The sequence below is a fragment of the Geotrypetes seraphini genome, chromosome 15 (assembly GCF_902459505.1).
Source record: "Geotrypetes seraphini chromosome 15, aGeoSer1.1, whole genome shotgun sequence".
NCBI lineage: Eukaryota > Metazoa > Chordata > Amphibia > Gymnophiona > Dermophiidae > Geotrypetes > Geotrypetes seraphini.
This window is the reverse complement of record NC_047098.1, coordinates 10,379,556-10,402,187: the sequence shown is the minus strand read 5'-3', so window position 1 is coordinate 10,402,187 and position 22,632 is coordinate 10,379,556. Positions and strand designations below refer to the sequence as shown.

General features: G+C 43.6%; 1 protein-coding gene across 8 annotated transcripts in view; it reads left to right on the top strand.

Moving 5' to 3' along the window:
• The window catches only part of CAMTA1 (calmodulin binding transcription activator 1), a 1,525,397-nt gene that overhangs the window by 1,450,347 nt on the left and 52,418 nt on the right, over window positions 1-22,632 (top strand). For all 8 annotated transcript variants that reach the window (XM_033922054.1, XM_033922049.1, XM_033922047.1 and 5 more), the window contains 6 exons: window positions 1,018-1,096; window positions 5,157-5,472; window positions 7,086-7,609; window positions 11,521-11,708; window positions 15,430-15,676; window positions 18,315-18,386. In XM_033922054.1, coding sequence (XP_033777945.1) covers window positions 1,018-1,096; window positions 5,157-5,472; window positions 7,086-7,609; window positions 11,521-11,708; window positions 15,430-15,676; window positions 18,315-18,386 — 1,426 coding nt within the window. The remainder of the gene's footprint in view (window positions 1-1,017; window positions 1,097-5,156; window positions 5,473-7,085; window positions 7,610-11,520; window positions 11,709-15,429; window positions 15,677-18,314; window positions 18,387-22,632) is intronic.

Below are 22,632 nucleotides of genomic sequence, written 5' to 3'. Positions count from 1 at the left end.
CTGTCCTAGCAAATCTTAGGTTGGCATTAGTTTGTTTCAGAGATAGGGGAAATGATATTTACATGTAGAAACGTAGGAACATGGTGGCAGATAAAGGCCAAATGGCCCATCCACTGTCTCCTCCTCTCCCTATTGGCTAAGGCTCTTAACATTTGCATCTCCTTTTCCTATTGGCTAAGGCTCTTTACACCTGCATTGTGAGGTCATGGAGCTGCTCATCCGCAGTAACCATTATCTCGTTCTCTCGCCGAGAGATCCCAGGTGCCTATCCCAGGCCCTCTTGAATTCAGACGCAGTCTCTGTCTCCACCACATCTTCTGGGAGACTTTTCCACGCATCTACCACCCTTTCTGTAAAAAAGTATTTCCTCAGATTATTCCGGAGCCTCTCACCTATTAACTTCATCCTATGCCCTCTCATTGCAGTTTCCTTTCAAATGAAGGAGACTCGACTCATGCGCATTTACATTGCGTAGGTGTTTAAATGTCTCTATCATATCTCCCCTCTCCCGCCTTTCCTCCAAAGTATACAGATTGAGATCTTTAAGTCTGTTCCCAGAGGCCTTATAATGAAGACCACATACCATTTTAGTAGCCTTCCTCTGGACCGACTCCATCCTTTTGATATCTTTTTTGAAGGTGCGGCCTCCAGAATTGTACACAATATTCTAAATGAGGTCTCACCAGAGTCTTATACAGGGGCATCAATGCCTCCTTTTCCCTACTGGCCATACCTCTCCCTATGCAACCTAGCATCCTTCGAGCTTCTAGAGACTCACTAAAAATGGATAGGCTATGAGCCTATTTTCATTAAAGTCCTAATAGTAGACGCCTCGGTACTTTGGATCGTAAAGCTTTTTCTGAGCATGACAACTCATGTAGAAGTCTCAGGAGCAGGCTTTCTCGCTGCTTTCCTTGGCTTCCCGCTCCTAAGTATCAGAGGCGAGCTTCAGGTTCGATAGCAAGCGCATTGACCAAGACCTCAACTCTGATTAATGTTCTTCTTCTCCCTTTGCAGCACCAAGCATGCAGACAGTATTGATTTGGAACTGGAGGTCGACCCTTTAAATGTGGACCACTTCTCCTGCACGCCTCTGGTAAGAGACAGCACAGCACAGGGATGATTTGGGAGCTCTACCGCACCTTGATAAAAGGGGGCCAAAATGTATAAAGTGCTCCGGTTTTATAACTGTCAGTTTATCAGCAGTGCGGGAGACATTTTTTTTTTAAAGAGCAAATTCCCTCCTATGGGGAATTACTACAATCAGGCCAAAATTTGCTTTGCAGGATTTATTTTATTTTTAGAAAAGGAAGCCGCTGACACACACTTCCCAAAGAATTAAATCAGCGAAACAGGGAGCTACCATCTGCTGTTGCAGATAATCAGATTACTGAGCCTTTAAGGGAGTTTTCTTTGCAGTCGGTGCCGTAGCTTTCCAAGAATGGAGTGCCATTTGTCAGTGGCGCAGTAAGGATGAGCGGCGCCCCTCCCCCGCCGTGCGCACGCCCCCTTTTTAACTTCTCCGACGTGAACAGCGTGCCCGCGTCGGTGTCGGCTGGCCCTTTGACGCCACTTTCTAGGCGCGGGTCCCGGAAGTGACGTCGGAGAGAGTGACGATGATGATGCGGGCAGCAACAGCGCCCGGGGCAGACCGCCACCCTTTACACGCCACTGCCATTCATAGCCTCCTAGTTTGTAATCAATAAAGTAATATTTTTCTGGCTTTTTAAGCATCTATTTCCATTCATCATTTAGAGCAGCTGCAACTGCAGGACACATATATTTAATCATTTTCCTTTATTTACGTGGTCCATATTAACCCTGAAGTCATTACTGGCATCGTACAAACATCAGCCAATCCCAGCCAGTTTATATCAGGTCATTTCTGATAATGTCCCCAACATTACTAAACAAGGAGTACATTTGCATTAACGTGGCTACTTTCTTGAGCTTCGTAAAGCTTTAGGGGTGAGGCAGAAGGAATTAAAAATATATATATATATAATCATATTTGCAACAGTTACATCCTAAGGGCCATAGTCTCATTTTGAATACCCTGCGAGTGCTGTAGTCTGCGCCTGGTGAGTTTTGCGCAGGGGGGGGTTGAGCTTGGGGTGGGTTTTTAGATGGGGTTGTGGTGGGTGCAAGGGAGATCATACTGTAGTTAGCTTTGGGAACCATGTGCTCTTCTGGGCTGAGATATTTTCGGATTGGGGGTGATATCTTGGAGCTGGGGGGTTAGGGGGGTTTGCTTCTGACCTTTAGGGGGTTTTGTGGTGGGAGGAGGGGCAAATTCCTGAGTCAGCTTGTGTTGTTGTGAAGTAAGGGTTCGGGGATTATCAGAACACAGATCACCAAGCCTCTTGTTGCGGTAGGCTGGCTGGAGCTGGGATGCATCCTATGGGTGAGAGGTAACTGGGGAGGGACGGGAGGGGTGGGTGGACGTGGAGGGGATGTTGTACTTTGTTGTGTCATGTTCTTTACTTGACGTTTTGTGTATTGACGAATTAATAAAATGTTTCAACACTAAAAAATATAATCGATCAACATGAGGATAAATTTGTAAAGTTTTTTTCACACATACAGTGGAACCTTGGTTTACGAGCATAATTCGTTCCAGAAGCATGCTCGTAAACCAAATTGCTCGTATATCAAAGCGAGTTTCCCCAAAGAAAGTAAGGGAAACTCGCTTGATTCGTTCCCACCCCCCAAGGCTAGCAGAACTGCTCTATCCCCCCCGAGAACTGGCATTGCTCCCTCCGCTCAAGAAGGTCCCCTCCCCCCCGCGTGATCCGGAATCTCCCTCGCCACGATCCGGCATCCCCCATGCGATTCGGCACCCCTCCGCCACGATCCGGCACCCCCCCCGCCACGATCCGGCACCCCCCACCCACCCGAACACTTCGCTTACCCTCCATCTGGCACCCGGCACCGGCACCAACGCACAGGACATGCCGATGCCCGAAGATCTGCAGTCCTTTTTGCTGGGCCTTGAGCATCTGTGCATGCTCAAGGCCTTCGAGAATCTCGGGGAGACCGGGAGCATGCACAGATGCTCAAGGCCCAGCAAAAAGGAATGCAGATCTTCCGGCACCGGCACCGGCATGTCCTGTGCGTTGGTGCCGGTGCTGAGTGCCAGATGGAGGGTAAGTGAAGTGTTTGGGTGGGTGGGGGGTGCCGGATCGTGGCATGGGGGGGGGACGGATCCCGGGGGGAGGCGCTTGTAGATCGAGGCAAGCTCGATTTGAGAGGCACCAATTTTGCAAATGTTTTGCTCGTCTTGCAAAACACTCGCAAACCAGTGCACTCGTAAACCGAGGTACCACTGTATATGACAATATATGTAGGTATAAAGCCTCTAATGAAGTGGCCTGCATTTGGTGGAAACATGTTCTGGCCTAAGATACACATGAGCTTCTCTTGAACAGGTGTAAATGTATGTGCAATTTCAGCAGTTTGGGCTAACCAAAGAAGCTGCAAACCCCTCTTAATCTAGGCAATCAGTTATAGAATTACCTTCCATTCATTGTGATCAAAGAAAGGGTAAGAGGCAATGTTAGCTATGGGACGGACTTTCAAAAGGTTTAATCGGCTGACGTTGGGAGTTAGACAACTTTAAGCAGCTAAATGGGCAGCCCTGGAATTAGTCCAGGAGGGGGGGAGGATCTAAGCTCCCATTTTAGCTCTCCACTGGATGGGGGGGTGGGTTTGAAACTGTACTTGGAAGGGGTTTAAACCCTCCAGATGAGAGGAGTGTGCTTTGAGAGGGATTCTTTCATCTTCTGTGGGATAACGCCTAACTATGGCTATGTTGTCTTTATACAATCATAGCCCAGGATGGCCAGAACTTTGAGTAGCCAGCAATTGGGAACGGATGCCATGGCATTCACGAATCTGTGGTCCTAAGACTGCCAGTTACGTTAGTGATATGTGCGGTAACTAAGCCCCTCTAAAACTGGGTGTTAATTTTAAGTGCCGGGATTTGAAAAGCCGTCCAGACATGTCTGGGTGAATCCGGACTTCTGGTAACCCCAGGCAACATAGTAACATAGTAGATGACGGCAGATAAAGACCCAAATGGTCCATCCAGTCTGCCCAACCTGATTCGATTTTAATTTTTTTTTTTTATTATTTTTAATTTTTTCTTCTTAGCTATTTCTGGGCAAGAATCCAAAGCTTTACCCGGTACTGTTCTTGGATTCCAACTGCCGAAATCTGTTAAGACTTACTCCAGCCCATCTACATCCTCCCAGCCATTGAAGCCCTCCCCAGCCCATCCTCCACCATTTACAGACACAGACCATGCAAGTCTGCCCAGTACTGGCAGACAGGAGATAGTCAAATATGCAGCTCGCATGTTGATGGGGAAGGCTCCAGTCTTCAAGAAATTGCATTGGATTCCGTTTAAATTTTGAACAAAATTTAAAATATTGGAAAATAATTCAACAAGAGATATACAAAATTGTACCTTATTATTTGAGAAAATGCTTGATAATGTACAGACCGGGTAGATCTGAAAGTGATATGTTATGGGATGTACGGAAAAAGGGATGTAGTGAAATATGCAATTTTTGGGAATTTTGTGAAAATGGCCTATAGTTTAGGAAACTGCTTTAAACATACTTCTTTGTCCAGGCTTTTGCTTAATATTGATAAATTATGTTTAAAAGTGAGATGGTGGAATTAGAATTAGAAGACAAGAGATTAGGACAATTTTTTTCTGGGTAGTAAGGCAAGGGGCTCCTTCTACGAAGGTGCGCTAGGGCCTTAACGCGCAGAATAGCGCCCGCTAATCCGGTGCGTGCGCTAAAACCGTTAGTGTACCTTCGTAAAAGGAGCCCTAGGTTTTTTAAAGTGTTGTCTTGTAAAGTCCGATGAATGTGGTTTTGTCTTACGAGATTGTGAATCGCTTACTCCCACTTTTACTGACGCGGAGCGCGGGTTTTAGCGTCGGTGGTGACTGCTCCGATGCTCATAGAATTCTTGTGAGCGTCAGAGCAGTTACCGCCGCTGCCGGTGCTAAAACCCGCACTACGCGTCAGTAAAAGAGGGAGTTAGTTTATTAAGCGGATTATAAATATTTTAGATAAATTAAATAATCAAATGTTACAGGTCATAGTGATGATGATACTACTTTGTGGTGTTTTCTTTTTAAGATGTGGGCATGTGCGCTGGGCCACACCGAAGCTGCTGTCGTTCTGTATAAGTGGGATCGACGGGCCATCTCGATTCCTGACTCGCTCGGGAGACTGCCCTTGTCCATCGCCCGCTCTCGGGGTCATGTGAAGCTGGCCGAGTGTCTGGAGCAGCTCCAGAGAGAGGAACAGTCGCAGCTTGGTCAGAATCCACAACTGCACTGCCCAGCGAGTGGCGAAGCCAGTGCAGAAACGTGGATGGCACAGTGGCATGGTGATGCCATCCTCTCCCAAGAACCCCCGAAGGGCACCACCGTTATCTCAAATTCCAGCGCAGGTATAAAAGAAACACCAGCCGAGTTCGGAGAAACAAATATGTGGGGCACCATCTGTAAACATTTCACTCATTTACAGTACGAAACTTTATAGGGGTCAATATCAAAGCGATTTAACTAGCCAGAAATGGCGTAGGGCATTGTAAAGCACCTTTGAAGGTGCAAATCTGGCGCTGATTTTTAGGTGCCAGGAGGCATCTTGAAAATTATTTTTTTTTATTTATTGAAAAAATGTATATTCTGCCTTAAATCAAAGCACTGTACAAACTTAACATACATAATACAGTAACAATACATCAAATAGAATTACATCAACATGGCAGAATGATCAAAATGGAGCTCTCACTTATTTCGCAAGGTCCCTTCAATAACTCATAGGTGCAAAACAATATCAAATTACAGCAATGTTCAAATTCTCTGCATCATCGAAAAGCACAAAGAGATGAGTTCTCAGTACATTGTAGAAACATGAATTTTACCTAAATGCATCAAAAAAAGTTGAGTTTGTTTCCTAAAGTACACCCGATCGTGGCATAGTCTCAGAATCCCAGGAACAGAGTTCCACATAGAGAATGACACAGGGACATATTTGTCCCTGTCACCGCAGGAACTCAGTTTCCCCATCCCCGTGAGTTTTGTTCCTGCCCCATTCCTGTAAGCTCTGCCTTAACCACACAATCCTCGAACGCTTATGATTTTAAAGTGTTTGAGGCTTGTGCAGACAAGGATGGAGCTTAGGCATTGGTGGAATGAGGCATTATGACATCACAATCTGAGCTCTAGAATGTTGCTGCTTAGGATTTTAAAGTGTTTGAGGCTTGTACAGATGAGGACGGAGCTTAGGCATTGGTGGAATGAGGCATTATGACATCACAATCTGAGCTCTAGAATGTTGCTGCTTAGGATTTTAAAGTGTTTGAGGCTTGTGCAGACGAGGATGGAGCTTAGGCATTGGTGGAATGAGGCATTATGACATCACAATCTGAGCTCTAGAATGTTGCTACTTAGGATTTTAAAGTGTTTGAGGCTTGTGCAGATGAGGACGGAGCTTGCAGGGATGGGGCAGGAACAGGAAAAGAACTCACAGGGACGGGAAAATGAGTTCCCTCGGGGACGGGGAAAAATTTGTCCCCGTGTCATTCTCTAATTCCAGAGTTGTACTCCGACCACCTACCAGCGCCTAAGTTAAGGCGTCATTCATAGAATAAGGGCCTAAATGGCTAGATTGAGGTATGCTATGAATGGGCAGCCCTAGTGACAGGGGTAGTTGGAAAGAGAAAGTAGGGATGAAGATTTGAATCTAAGCATTTGTTTTCAAGCAGCACAGTTGCACAGACATCACAAGTGCAAGGTACAAACCTGGCACCTAATTTATGCAAATGCATCCCCCTCCCCCAATTACAGCTTTTAGATCTAGGGTACCAGACGTCCGGATTTCCCCGGACCATGTCCTCTTTTCATACGATCATAGTTGAGGAGTGACAGCTGATCTATACATAAGCTTGTTTTTTCCCTTTTTTGTTTTTCTGTGGGTTAATAGTCAACTCTCAGATCTCTTAAGCTTGTAATATCGCAGTTAAGATTTACTGTGTCGTCCTTTTCTGTTTGCTTTCAGAATTAAGAAGACCAAGGTCTGAGCCGTCCAATTACTATAGCAGCGAGAGTCAAAAAGATTATCCAGCGCCCAAAAAACACAAACTGAATCCCGAGTATTTCCAGGCGAGGCAAGAGAAGCTGATCTCTGCGGCACTGAGCCTGGAGCAGCCCAGCAGCAGAAAGCAGAGCTCTAGCGCCAAGCAGTCGCTGCCCACGACGATCGCGCCTTGTGAGGAGATGCGCGCTTTCAGCAGGGAGCTTCCGCCGCGCGTTTCAGACGGGCTTGGGTTCCGAGGTCCCGGAGTCCAAGCCGGATTGAAGTGGAGCCCGAAGGACTTATATCTTGGGGTGTCTGCCGTGCAGCTGACAAGTGCGCAAAAAGTATCTGGCCTCAGGAAGGACTCTGTAGCCCACAGGTTGCGTCCACGGGAGCAGATGAGCGTGCTAATGATGTCAGACCGGGAGATTGTGGACGCAGAGCTCCTGTCCTACAGAGAACATGTGGGGAATGAAGACTGCATCCAGCCTATGGATGAATTGCAGGTAAACTCTGAACCAACAGCAGTAACTTCTCTGAGGTGTACAAAAATTAAACCAAGTATAAATTAGACCTGGATGTACAGTTTCTCCCAAATTCTTTATATAGCATCCAATCTGGAAATGTGCATGTAAATTAATTGGTTATTGAACTTTTAACCACCAATAATTGGGTAGTAATGCCTAATTATTGATGCAAATTGGCACTCATCAAAGTTGTGCTTTATTTTATAAGGCAGGGTACGCAATGGTTTCAAAACCTGTCCTGGAGAAACCCTAGCCTGTCAGGTTATCAGGATTAGAGAATGACACGGTGACAAAATTCATCACCGTTCCCATCCCTGCGGATAACTGCGGGAAATCATCTTCATGTCATTCTTTAAGGAGAGAGGGAAGAATCAGAGTATAATTGGGCACAACCACTGACCCGCAAGCTTTGCTTTGAAGAATGCTGGTGTAGAAGGACTGAGGTTGAAACAGACACTACAGAATGACAGTCTCTGGTATCCAGAGCAGATATTGTGATGTCATAATGCCTCATTCCACCAGTGCCTAAGAGCCAATCACATCAGTGATGTCACAATGGCTTCATTATCCTTGGCTCCCATAAGAATCAGAGTATGAATGGCCACAACCACTGACCCAAAAGCTTTGCTTTGAAGAATGCTGGTGTAGAAGGACCGAGGTTGAAATAGACACTAGAAAATGACATGGGATTATTTCCCGCGGTTATCCGCGGGGACGGGAACGGTGATGAATTTTGTCACCGTGTCATTCTCTAATCAGGATATCCATAATGAATATTCATGAGGGAGATTTGCATGCACTGCATGCAAATCCCCCTCATGAATATTCATTGTGGGTATCCTGATAAGCTGACTGGCTGGGGTGCCTCTAAAATCAGGTTTGGGAACCACTGCCACACCACATATCCTGAAAGGGAGTGAGGCATTAAATATTGGGTAAGTGCGCCTAACTCGAGTGTCCATATTTATAGCAGGTTTCAGCAGGGGGGTAAGTCTAGCACCCAACATTATGTGCACTAAGCAATAATCTATATAGAGTATTCTAGACATGATTTTTCAGCCTTTTTCATCTCACAGCACACAAGGCGTAAAAATTGCCAAGGCACACTATCAGTATTTTAAGGATATCATTTAACAAATGAGTATTAAAATTCATAGGATCAGTGGTGTAGGAAGAAGGGATGATCCGCCCCAGGTGCCCTCTTGATGGGACCGCGAGAACTCCCGGCAGCCAATTAGCTAGTGGCTTTGCACGGGAAGGAGCGAAGGCAGGTCGCTCCTGCCTGTGCAGAGCCGCTAGCTGATTGGCTGGATCACCAGGGTTACTAAAGGGCAGAAGCAGAGCCGCTAGTGGCTAGCGGCTCTGCATGGACAGGAGCAAAGGCCCAATAAACGAGCACTTACTGCTGCGGGAAGCGCCGCTTCAGGGGATTCCTCTTCCGTCTGCCGGCCAGCCTTCCACGTCGGGTGCATTCCGCATGTTGGAGAACCTCTATCTGAGCCTACGCAGCCGAGTGCCGTCCCACCTGCACGTTGCGTATGGCATGCGCAACGTCGATGACTGACGTTCGTGATCATACGAAACGTGCAGGTGGGACGGCACTCGGCTGCGTAGGCTCAGATAGAGGCTCTCCAACCTGCGGGAGGCACCCGAAGTGGAAGGCTGGCCGGCGGACGGAAGAGGCATCCCTCCGAAGCGGCACTTCGGGGTTGTCCGGGCATTAGAAGCATCCCCCCAAAGCGGCACTGCGGGGTTCTTCCACGGATGACGGACAGAGGAGGTGGACGGAGGAGACGGCGCAGCAGCACCCGGCACCCGACAGGTACAGACCCCTGGGCCACCTTTTGGCTTCTGGAACGAATCGTCTGCATTGCCACTATTTTCTATGGGGTACTTTGCTTTGATATACGAGTACAGTGGTGCCTCGCATAACGAACGCTGCACACAACGAACTTCATGTCTTGATTCATACAACGAACTTCGTTTCACACAACGAAGTCGCCCGAGCTGCGTTACTCACTGCGCTTAACTGCCCTCTCTCACAGCCCTTCGCCTGGCTCCCTGTGCAGTGGCGGACCGTCGGCTCGCCTCCTTTTATGGAGGGGCCCGGCGCCTACTGCTGATGCGTTGGGGGGGGGCGGAGCTACTCTCGCCGCTTCCCCGATGCTAGAAAAAAAAAGAAAAGTTAAGTCCCAGTTTTTGCCGCTGAGACTCTGCCCTCTCTCACTGTATACAGTCGTCCTTTTAAGATAAACTCAATAATTTTTATATATCATGGCTTCTAAAAAAAGCAGGAAGGTGATTTCTGTTGAAATGAAACGGGAAATAATTAGAAGGAGTGAATGTGGGGTAAAACAGTGTGACCTCGTCAAAGAGTTTGGCCTCAGCAAGACCACCATTTTCACCATTTTGACAAATTTATCTTTTTTTATGTCATCTTAGCATATTTTATGCTGCAGAACGAATTATTTTTTTTAACATGTATTGTTATGGGAAAACGCGTTTCACATAACGAACTTTTCGCATAACAAACTTGCTCCTGGAACGAATTAAGTTCGTTCAAGTTTCAAGTTTATTAGATGATTTGATAAATCGCTTAATCAAATATTCTAAGCGATGTACACTTTAAATTTAACAATTAGTAAATATAAAAAAAAAAAAGAACAAACAATACAGTACCACTGTACTTTGGATTACGAGCATGCTTCTGGAACGAATTATTCTCGTAAACCAAGGTACTACTGTACTCAAAAAATTGAGAGTGGTTCAGAATACGGCTGTTCGCCTCATATTTGGATTGAAAAAATGGGAGCATATAACTCCTTTCTATCAAAAACTTCACTGGTTGCCGGTAGAGTCCAGAGTCCTGTTTAAGTTTTCTTGCATTTGTTATAAAGCAGTTTTTGGTCTGTTACCAGACTATCTTGCTCCTCACTTCTCTTTGAGTCATTCCAATAAGAACACGTAGGCTAAACCTGTTTAATTATCCCTCTATAAAATCTTGTCATTGTAAGAAGTTCCATGACCGAACCTTCTCATTTCAAGCCGCCAAACTGAATACATGGCTTGGAAAAATTATACTAGAGGCTACTTCTTATTTTGACTTTAGAAAATTGTTAAAAACACATCTGTTTGCTAGGTTGCTATCTTAATGTGTCTTCTTTTAATTTATATATGCTTTAATTGCTGAATTTCATTTTACCTGCTGTAACTTTTATGTTATTTTTATTCATATGATGAACACAAAAACAAAAAACTGTGGATACAGATGTTCTGGAGATAATTTATTATATACTGACATATAAAAACATGAAAATTCAATGAAAAAAGTACAATGATAAAATACAGCGGTAAAAATCCAACCGGACCCTACACGGTCCGTGTTTCGGCGAACACGCCTTCCTCAGGGGTCCAATGGTTTGCAACCTCACATATATAGAATTGGACTGAAAACAGTCTATTGTCTTTAAACATGTGAGCAAAATCACCGCAGACAAGCTGAAGTATGAAAAAAACGCCGAAAGACAGACCGTGTAGGGTCCGGTTAGATTTTTACCACTGTGTTTTTTATCGTTGTACTTTTTTCATTGAATTTTCATGTTTTTTATATGTCAGTATATAATAAATTATCTCCAGAACATCTGTATCCATAATTTTTTTGTTTTTGTTTTCATCGGAGGATTGTTTTCACTGTGGATCATTGGGTCTCCCCATTTTTTTTCATATTGCATGTACTAATTTCTGTGTTGTGAACCGTTTTGAACTTCTGGTATAGCGGTATATAAAAATAAAATTATTATTTGACAGACCATAAAATCAGAAACATTTTGGGGGCTTTTTTTTTTTTTTTACCTCGTTAAGTTAAACCTGCTCCCTACTTGCCTTAATAGGTGAATATGATTACCCTGGCCCAGCAGATAATTGAAGCCACCCCCGACAGAATCAAGAGGGAGAATTTTGTTCCCGAGGAGTCGCCACTGGCGGAGAGGGCAGACAGCGCTGCCATTAGTACTACGATGAGCTGGCTGGCCAGTTATCTCGCTGATGTGGATCAGCCGTCCGGTGCTGCGCACATAAGGTCAGCCAACAGTGCAAACGAGAGACTCTGGATGCCTGGTAACATCTTTTGATTTAAGCGTACATCCCGTTGACCTCATTAATTGCCTTCACGGATCCTTTGAATCTGGGAACCCTTGGTGGGAGTGCAGGTGGCCAGGAAAACAGTACGTATCAGTCCAAAGGGAGGCCAGTGGGTGGTGAATTATTCCGTGACATTTATAGCATTAAAGCTGGTGCTCAGGAAATGACACCACGTTTCGACTTGGATGTTGAACGCTTTTGGGAACGAAAACAAGACCTTCTATTGAGAAATAAACTTTTGTTTTTTTTACCAAACAAAAAAATCTGTATGTTGCGGGATTTTGAATTGTTATCCCAATAAATTAAATACACAATGTCTGAGGCATTTTGCTATTGCATTGGTTTAACAGTACTTGTAGAGTAATAATAGATTATACCCTGCATGGATGCCAACGTTTCTGAATGACTGAGGATGCCAAATGGAATTCAAATTTAACACCCCCCCCCCTCCGCAAACACAGAAGGAGGTTGTTCAACATTGGGGATGCTCAGCACCCACAGAGCTGGCTTATATGGTAGACTGCTCCCATAGAAACCAGAAGAAACCCTACATTGGGTTATAAGGTGCAGATTTAATGTGTCAGAGGGTGCTCAGATCTTTAAAGATCATTTGTTACTTGTGCAGTTAATAGCATAGCATTTAAGCAAATTGAACACTGCCATGGGGGAAGCCATTGCTTGCCTTAGATAAGAAGCATGGAATGTTGCTACTCTTTGGGGTTCCGGAATCTTTATTTTCTCTTTGGGATTCCGGAACCTTGCTGTTCTTTAAGATTCTGAACGAAATGTTGCTACTCTTTGGGGTTCCGGAATCTTTATTTTCTCTTTGGGATTCCGGAACCTTGCTGTTCTTTAAGATTCTGAACGAAATGTTGCTACTCTTTGGGGTTCCGGAATCTTTATTTTCTCTTTGGGGTTCCGGAACCTTGCTATTCTTTAAGATTCTGAACGAAATGTTGCTACTGTTTGGGGTTCTGGAATCTTTATTTTCTCTTTGGGATTCCGGAACCTTGCTATTCTTTAAGATTCTGAACGAAATGTTGCTACTCTTTGGGGTTCTGGAATCTTTATTTTCTCTTTGGGATTCCGGAACCTTGCTATTCTTTAAGATTCTGAACGAAATGTTGCTACTCTTTGGGGTTCCGGAATCTTTTGTTACCCTATGGGATTCCAGAATCTTGCTAAGAACCTAAGAATTGCTGCTGTTGGGTCAGACCAGTGGTCCATCGTGCCCAGCAGTCCGCTCACGCGGCAGCCCCTGGTCAAAGACCAGCGCCCTACCCAAGACCAGCCCTACCCGGCGTATGCTCCGGTTCAGCAGGAACTTGTCTTGAATTCCTGGAGGATTCAGAATGGAATGTTGCTACTCTTTTGGTTTTGGCCAGTCACTAGTGATCTGGATTGGCCGCGGTGAAGATGACAGCGTTCCCCCTCTTTTCCTGAACAGACACCACCAGCCCCCCCCCCCTCCCAGACTCAGAGATAATAAGCACTAATAAAGAAACCCATACCTTAATTTTACAAGAATTCAGAGAATCATTTAAAAATAAATCCACCTTCCCTCCCTCCCCCTGGATGTGCACATTATATATCAATAAAACTCAAATCTACAATAAATCAACAAAAGACGTCAATGGACCCTATATTAACTTGAAAATTTTTATATTCCCTAACGATTCTGCAATCATTTTTTCATATCTGTATATCAAGCATAAATTTGCCCACCAGAATGTAAAGCTAAGACGGTCCCAATTTTTCCAGTTACGCATGATCAACTGTACAGCAGTACCTGTCATAATTAGGAACAGTCGACCTGTATATTTATCTAACGGATCCCTGATATGCAACACAGTTCCACAAATAATTACTTCATAAGATAAAGGGATTTTAGATTCTAAGATATTATTAATATGTCCCCAAATCGACTTCCAAAAATTCAGTATCCTAGGACAATAAAATAGTAAATGATCCAATGTACCTATATCTAGATGACAGTGCCAACATCTATTTAGACTTAGAGTTATCCAACTTATTTAATCTAACCGGGGTCCAAAAAGAACGATGCAACAAAAAAAACCCCATGTTTGTCTCATAGATGCTGACACTGTACACCTCATCCTCCAAGACCAAATACGTGGCCATCGAGACGCAGAAATATACTGTCCAATCTCGATGCTCCAAATATCTCTAAGAGCAATTTTAGGTTTCTTATTCATAAAATCAGATATCAATTTATACCACCTGGCGGCCTGATGTCCCATCATATCTGCCTGAAAACAAAAATTTATAATAGTTATGGGATAGGGGGGAGGAGGGATATAGATTGATTTGTTTCTTGAAAGAATATTAAGTGATGTCTTAAATATAAAATGTATTTAAATTGTATTGCACTTATTGAAAATATTGAAAATGAATAAAGAATTTGAAAAAAAAAAAAGGGATTTCCAAATCTAATCTAATCTAATCTAATCCTTAGGTTTGTATACCGCATCATCTCCACGTTCGTAGAGCTCGAACAAATCAATACATCTTCAACCATTTTCCGAACATAAAGTAACTATCAGACATGCCAAAAACGTACAGCGCCTTTCAGAGCTAAGTGATAAGTAGTTGTAGCAGCGGTATCAGAAGCCCGAATTACCACAGGAACACTGTTGCATAACTGAGCAACAAGACTCATATAGTATCCGGGAAAAAGTTGCCTTCAACCTGACATTCCTAATTGAAGGCAGTTCCAAAAGTAAATAGTTGCATCGTCTTGAAACAGAATGAGACCACAATAAATTTACCAATGCTCCGTTGTAGAATTTGTCCCAAATTTGTGGCCTGGCCCTGCCTACCATTTGGGAACCTGAATTTAAAGCACCAAGTGAAAATAGGGGACAACGTTTAGGTGCAGAACATAGAGGAATTTTTCATTTAGGCCGACCTAGTTGCCTGTATCGGTTGCCTGGACTTTGTCAATGGATCACCTCCAGGCTTTCATTCATCATTCCAAGCTGCCCCGTGGTGAAAGAGATGTGTATGGTATAGTTACCATATTTGTTAAGTCAAAAAAGAGGACGCATGATCCCAACCTCACCCCTGCCCAGTCCTTGCCTCCCAATAGTCTCACCCCTTCCCTTCCCCACCCCCCCCCCAGCGCAGCTTCACTCCCACCCAGGTCACTCCGGCGTTGGGTATGGCTCTCTGAGTCTCCCTGACCCCTACGTACCTCCTCCAGTGCTGCAGTTTCAAATTTTGGGCAGCCAGCAGTCTTAGCGACACGATCCTGCCCTGAAAGCCTTCGCTCTGCAGCATCCCACCTATGTGGGAACAGGAAGACGCTGCAGAGCGAAGGCTTCCAGGGCAGGCCGATGGCAGCGGGATCATGTTGCTAATGCCAGCTGCCTGAAATTTGAAATTGCAGCACCGGAGGAGGTAGATGGGTTCAGGCCAACAGGGGAGAACCTGAACTCCAGGGTGGGGGGGCTGGATTGGAGAGAGCGAGTCCAAAACTTGCACAAACTCTTTCTGGTTTAGGACACTGTCTTGACATCTTGACAGTTCTCTATAAGGAGGATAACTTTAGGTAAATCCAGACCTGCACAGATGATGTGAAAGTTTTTAGTAATCTTCTATAATACCATTTTCCTCTTGTCCTTTTGTCTCTCCCCTAGAAATGTGTATAGTGAACCACTGACCCCTTCTTCTAACACCAGCCTGAGCCCCGTTGGCTCTCCTGTTAGTGAAATAGCTTTTGAAAAGCCCAGCCTTCCCTCGGCAGCAGACTGGTCGGAATTTCTCAGCGCGTCCACCAGTGAGAAGGTGGAGAACGAGCTTGCCCAGCTAACCCTCTCCGATCACGAGCAGAGGGAGTTGTACGAAGCTGCAAAACTCGTCCAGACCGCATTCAGGAAATACAAGGTCAGTGCAGCTCCCGAAAGGGGCTTTAGCGCGGATCGCTGGGTAATCGAAACGCCTCGTTACCCTTCCTGCTGAAAAGTGGGAAACACCCGTCCAGAAGCTAAAGGAGAGTAATGTAGTGTTACTGGTTTTGTGGCTGTAAACTTTTTAACTTCCTATGAATTTTTGAAACCCGCTTAAGGTTAGGTGGGCCATATACGGCTTATAATTTATTATTTATATTCTGCCTTTAAACAAAGCAGATTACAACCAAAGGTACACAATTAAAAAAAATAACAAATAAATAAATAATTGAACTTGGGAACCAGCACCAGTTTAGGGGGTGAAGAACTTAAGTGCACGACAGAAAAGCGGGACATGGGTGTGATTGTATGGGGTGGCCAAACAGGTTGAAAAGGTGAAGGCAAAAGCTAGAAGGATGCTAGGTTGCCTAGGGAGAAGTATGGCCAATAGGAAAAAGGAGGTATTGATGCCCCTGTCGAAGACCTCATTTAGAATATTGTGTACAATTCTGGAGGCCGCACCTTCAAAAAGATATAAAAAGGATGAAGTCGTTCCAGAGGAAGGCTACTAAAATGGTGCGTGGTCTTCGTCATAAGACGTATGGGGCCAGACTTAAAGATCTGAATCTGTATACTTTGGAGGAAAGGCTTTAGGAGGCTTTGGAGGTATGTCGGGTTTCACCAGGGTGGGTGAGTCTGATTTTCTTGGACAACGATTCACCCACGTGAATCGTTTTGAATCAGCGAATCGGGCAGGACTTGGATACAGAGAACTGCAGTATGAGTTTCCTCAAAGACCATTCCTACTGCACAGATGGAAGCTAATCGGGCAACTAGGCAAAATTATAGAAATAGCCAAGTTTATGCTGAAAACTGACTTAAGGCTTTCTATCCACATGTATACTGTATATCGCAGTTAGAAAGTTATAACTGCCTCTTGCAATAGGGTATATTATAAAAGAACGGATCCCAAATAAGTGTATTGATAATCTTTTATGCAGTCTTAAGAAGTCCTTAAAACGACACTTTTTGCCCTCTCATAGGCCTCGTCGGGTACTTTGTGCAAGAATGAGAGTCAGTGAAACCCATTCTACACCACATGTGCTAAAGCTTCTCTCACAGCTGCAGAACAGGGCTGGTGTTAAGACAGAAATTAAGGAGGGGGCCCCCCAATTCCCCTCTTCCTTGCCCCCTTCTACTCGTCTTCAAAATTAAACTTACCCATTCAAGTTTATTTAAATTTGATAAATCGCTTATTACATACTAAGCGAGTAACAGTAAAATATAAGATAGATCTAGAGTTCATTATACTGCTTTAAAAGGGGTGAAAAACAAACTGACAAAACAGACAGACTCGGATACATAAGGGAAAGGAAAAGGAAAGGGAGACAGTTACAATATTAATATTTTTCATAATTGAAAGGAAAAAGCCAAATAAGGGAAAAACATGTGGAATGGGATTAAGATTATTAAAAATGGATTATTTAAAGATTAAATGCGTCTCTAAAGAGAAAAAATTTTAAATTATTTTTGAATCTGCCGAGATCTTTAACTTCTCTTATATATAAAGGCAAGGCATTCCAGGTTAAAGGGGCCATTACAGAATATATATCGTGACGTCTGGTTCCAATAATTTTCAAAGAAGGAACCATTAGCAACCCCTGAGTTGTGGATTCCCCAGCTTTTCTAGACAAACATCTTATTCCACATACATCTTCCTGGGCCCTTAGATCCTCTGATCAGAATTTACAGACGGTCTCCCCTCTCTCCCCCCCCCACCCCCCTCGATTAAAGAACTTTACTATACCAGAAACACCATCTTCTCCGCCACAGCCCCTGCCCTTTGGAAACCAATGCCATCTCATCTCCGCCACGAAAACTGTCTTGACAAATTTAAAACCAAACTTAAAACTTTTCTATTTCATGACGCTTCCCAAAATACCAGATAAGGTCCTGTTTTCATCCGTCTCCTACAAACAATGAGAACCGCTTTTAAGAAGCGACTTCCCTTCCCCCTCTGTTTTTTTCCCTTTCCCCTCTTTCCACCCTTTAATTTTTATTTTTCGAGGTAATTTCAAATCTTCCCCTCCCCCAGCACCTCTCGTATCTATCTTGTCTATGTCTCCATCTTTGTCCTGTTTACACTTTGCCCTATTTTATAACTTAAATTTTAATATTGTAAATCAACTAGATTATTGTCGATGGCTGGTATATCAAATTATAAATAAACTTGAATTTACCCACCGACCAAATTCCCTTCCATCCAGCATCTCTCCCTTCCTCCTCCGTCCTTCCCTCACTCCCACACCCCTCAACCCCTGGGTCCACCATATGCTCTACCATCCAGCATCCCTCCCTTCATTTAAAAATCAACTGCTCCAGGGGTCCCCAGTGGACCAGGGTGTCCCTCCTTTTTCCCCCACCCCGTTCCGAAGCCTCCTCATCTTTTAAAACGTAAAGGGGTCGCCGGCGTGGCCACGATCCTCTAGCGCTGCTCACGGCTTCCTCGGCGCTGTTCCACTGCTGCAAAGTTGCACCAGAGGGGGGCTCCAGACTTCAAAAGATTAATTTTTTTCAAGTTATGTAGGATATCCTTAATGCTTTGGGATTTTTATGGTTCTTTCATGTTTTTCTAGGGCCGTCCATTACGGGAACAGCAGGATGTAGCTGCCGCTGTCATTCAACGTTGCTACAGAAAGTATAAACAGGTAATGAGAAATTAATTAGGAGATCTACTGGGGAGCACCCAAGAGCTGAATTTTCAAAAGCTTGTGCATTAGATAAATGTGTGAAGCAGTATCACAGGGACCAATATCTAGCTGGTGGCAATCAGCAATTTGATGATCGCCACCAGCATCATTTCCAGAAATTCAAAGTTGGGCCAGAGGTTGTGGTACGAACGGATAGCGTAGCTGGTTTTAAGAAAGGTTTGGACAATTTCCTGGAGGCAAAGTCCATAGTCCTTTATTGAGACAGGCATGGAGGAAGCCACTGCTTGCCCTGGATCGGTTGCATGGAATGTTGCTACTCTGTGGGGTTCCGGAATCTTTTGTTACTCTATGGGATTCCGGAATCTTTCTTTATTCTTTGGCATTCCGGAATCTTGCTATTCTTTGGGATTCTGAATGGAATGTTGCAACTCTTTGGGTTTTTGTCAGGTACCAGTGACCTGGATTGGCCATCCTGGGCTAGCCGGACCATTCATCTGACCCAGTGGTATGGCTATTCTTAAGGTTGCTGAATTCCACACCTAAAGACTATTACCAGCTAAAATCAGGTATAAATCCTGGCACAGAATTCTTTAATACTGTGCACAATTTTCCAGAGCACCCCTGACCTGCCCGACCCTTTGCAGTTGCATATGGATACACTTAGACACTATCCTAGAACTGGATGCATGTGTATTTCCGTTCCTACATACTGTTTGCCTTGTTTTGGCGCCTTGCATCCATTTGAAAGCGCTTCTGCTCTGAAATTTGGGTGTGGAATTAGCACCTAACTTTAGGCACTGTTTATAGGATGCCTCAGTTAGTTTCCTTTAAAGAATAGGCTCCAAACGGACAGCCCTTTATAGAATTGTCCTCTATGGAGTTAATTCTATAAATCAAGGGCTTCCATTTATGTGCATAAATGTACATCATAGCGACTGGTTTATGTTTATTGAAAGCTTCTTATGAGTGGAGAGTCAATTCAGAGCAGTTTACATGAGCTTTTGTAATGGTGTTACAATACATGAGCTTCTGTAAAGGTGTTACAATGCAGAGTTAGTATTTTTTTAAGATGGTTTTCAATACAGACACATTTATGTCATAGTCAATCATCCTATGTATATTCATACATATGGTAATACTAGTATCGTGTACTATGTTCATACTGAATCCTACCTACTTGTATACAAAAAATTAAAATTGGAAACACCAAATTGCACAATCAGACCGACATCGTCAAGCAACCCTGCCATCCCAAAAGGATCAATTCAATGAATATAACATGTAGTAGTCATAACAAAGCTGATAAAGTCATATTGTATATTTCGAACAAATGACGCTTTAGATTGTAAACAATTTTTATTGACATGAAAATCCAGCAGAAGCGAAGAAAACAACAAGTTACTGAACATAATGAACATGGGCAAAAAAATCCGCATAACAAAGTACATCATGACAAAAACATGCGTCAGTTATAACCACCCACAAACCCCGCCCCCCCCCTTTGTTCTCCCCCCTTCCCGCAAGACTTAATAATTTATACTTCCTGGAAATCTCAAAGACAAGAGACTGGAAAGTGATTGCCTTTGTTCACATTTTTAAAATGCAAAGTTGACATTTGGGGGGGGGGGGGTTTACCTTCCAAAAAAACCCTGAAACTTCCAACAGAGACATGCAGTCATCCTGCGCATGGCAGCAAAGGCCGTGCAAAGTCAATAAAGCTGATTGGGGGCTGTCCCAGCCAAATAGCCAGTTATGTTAAGCGAAGCTGGTATTGGAGAAACAGTTTATTTATTATTCATTTTATAAAAAAAAAAAAGATCCACATAACTGAATCTGTGATTAAAACACATTCTGAGATGTCATTCCATTCTACACCGGCAGGGAAAACAGTTATCTGTTGGGGTATTTAGTGGCATCATTTATTGAAACTTTTCTTTGGTATTGGAGGACATGAGATGTGTTGCATGTATTTCCTGTGATCAGTGAGAATTATCCTCATCCCTGTTCTGATTGGATGAGCTTTAGTACTCAATGGTGTGCAATTCTGGAGACTGCACCTTCAAAAAGATATAAAAAGGATGGAGTTGGTCCAGAGGAAGGCTACTAAAATGGTGCGTAGTCTTCGTCATAAGGTGTATGGGGACAGACTTAAAGATCTCAATCTGTATACTTTGGAGGAAAGGCGGGAGAGGGAAGATATGATAGACGTTTAAATACCTACATGACATAAATGTGCATGAGTCGAGTCTTTCATTTGAAAGGAAGCTCTGGAATGAGAGGGCATAGGATGAAGTTATGAGGTGATAGGCTCAGGAGTAATCTAAGGAAATACTTTTTTACAGAAAGGGTGGTAGATGCGTGGAACAGTCTCCCGGAAGAGGTGGTGGAGACAGACACTGTCTCTGAATTCAAGAAAGCGTGGAATAGCCACGTGGGATCTCTTAGAAAGAGGAAGAGATAATGGTTACTGAGGATGGGCAGACTGGATGGGCCATTTGGCCTTTATTTATTCATTTTTTATTATTTTTAAAAATTTATATACCATTTAAAACTAAACGGTTTACATGTTACAATGTTTCTATAACCATAAAGTTCTATGACATCACAATGCAAATGTTAAGAGCCTTAGCCAATAGTAAGAGGAGGAGATAGTGGATGCTGCGGATGGGCCATTTGGCCTTTATCTGCCATGTTTCTAAAACCATAAAGTTCAATGACATCACAATGCAGGTGTAAAGAGCCTTAGCCTATAGGAAGAGGAGATGCCAATGTTAAGAGCCTTAGCCAATAGGGAGAGGAGGAGATAGTGGATGCTGTGGATGGGCCATTTGGCCTTTATCTGCCATCATGTGTCTATGTTTCTAAAACCATAAAGTTCTATGACCTCACAATGCAGGTGTAGAGCCTTAGCCTATAGGAAGAGGAGATGCCAATGTTAAGAGCCTTAGCCAATAGGGAGAGGAGGAGATAGTGGATGCTGTGGATGGGCCATTTGGCCTTTATCTGCCATCATGTTACATTGTGTCTATTTCTTTAAGTCAGCTTGTTGCATGAGAAGACCCGTTATCTTCATATTCTGTCAGTAGTAACTGCCTCTTGGATATCAATAAATTGTTCATACCCAGTCACGGTTGTCATGATGCCAGCTGAATTTAAAAGTTGGCATCAAAAACTTCATCTTCCTTTAATTTGGTACCAAGTTAAGCTCTGGTTTATTGTGGTGTTTTTTTGTTTTTTTTTTCTTTCTTTATTATTTCATGTCACATGGAATAAATAATAATTGATGGTTTCAGAGTGAAGCAAAGTCTCATCTTGGTCCCACTGCCATTTAGAAGCTAATCAAGCTGTGCTCTTGCTGTCTGTGCCATCAGCAGGGACCCTGACTCACAGCCTTTGTGCCTAGTGTGGCTTCATCTATTAGCTTCTGTGTTTATTAAGAGCAGCTGGAAGTTTATTTTGCTCATGAATCAAACAGATCCTCCTTGCACTGCATGCATCTCGCATGCCATAATCTTTCGTTACAGCCAAATGGGAGCTGATAGTTTACGGCCATAACTGGCTTGGAGATAACTAGGGATAGTATCCCCCCCCCCTATAATTTCGACCATCCTCCAGTCACTTAACCCCTTTCTGCGCCATCATTTTTCATACTTCTCCGGTTGTTTTCACATGCAGAATAACAATCTAGGGATGGAAATGCAGTTTTTTTTGCCAGTGATAGTACATAAGCAGCTTGGACTTTAAACAGTGTTGAAGTTGTTTACTGCTGCATTGAAATTTTTGAGGCTTTTTCTCCACTGGTTTGTGAAATAGTTATCGGGGGAATGTAACCCATCTCTGGTGAGTAATATTTTGTAGTTAAATTTGGGGATGGAAATGCAAATCCCATATGGTGCAGTGTCGTGAAGAACCTATCAGAATTCCACCTGTAAATATATTATCGCCTAGGCTATGCCACGCCAAAGTCTTCTTGCTTGATGTATTCAATGTATGCCGTGATATTATAAGGGTAAGGAAACAATAAGACAGCTGGTGTACTAGAACCAACGTGGAACAGAAGACAAGAAGCAGACCATATGAAGAAAAGTAAAATTTTTGAATGCTTTATATGATTTTTATGTAATTCCTACATGTCTCTTGTTGTTCATAGAAACATGATGGCAGATAAAGGCCAAATAGCCCATCCGCAGCATCCACTATCTCCTCCTCTCCCTATTGGCTAAGGCTCTTAACATTTGCATCT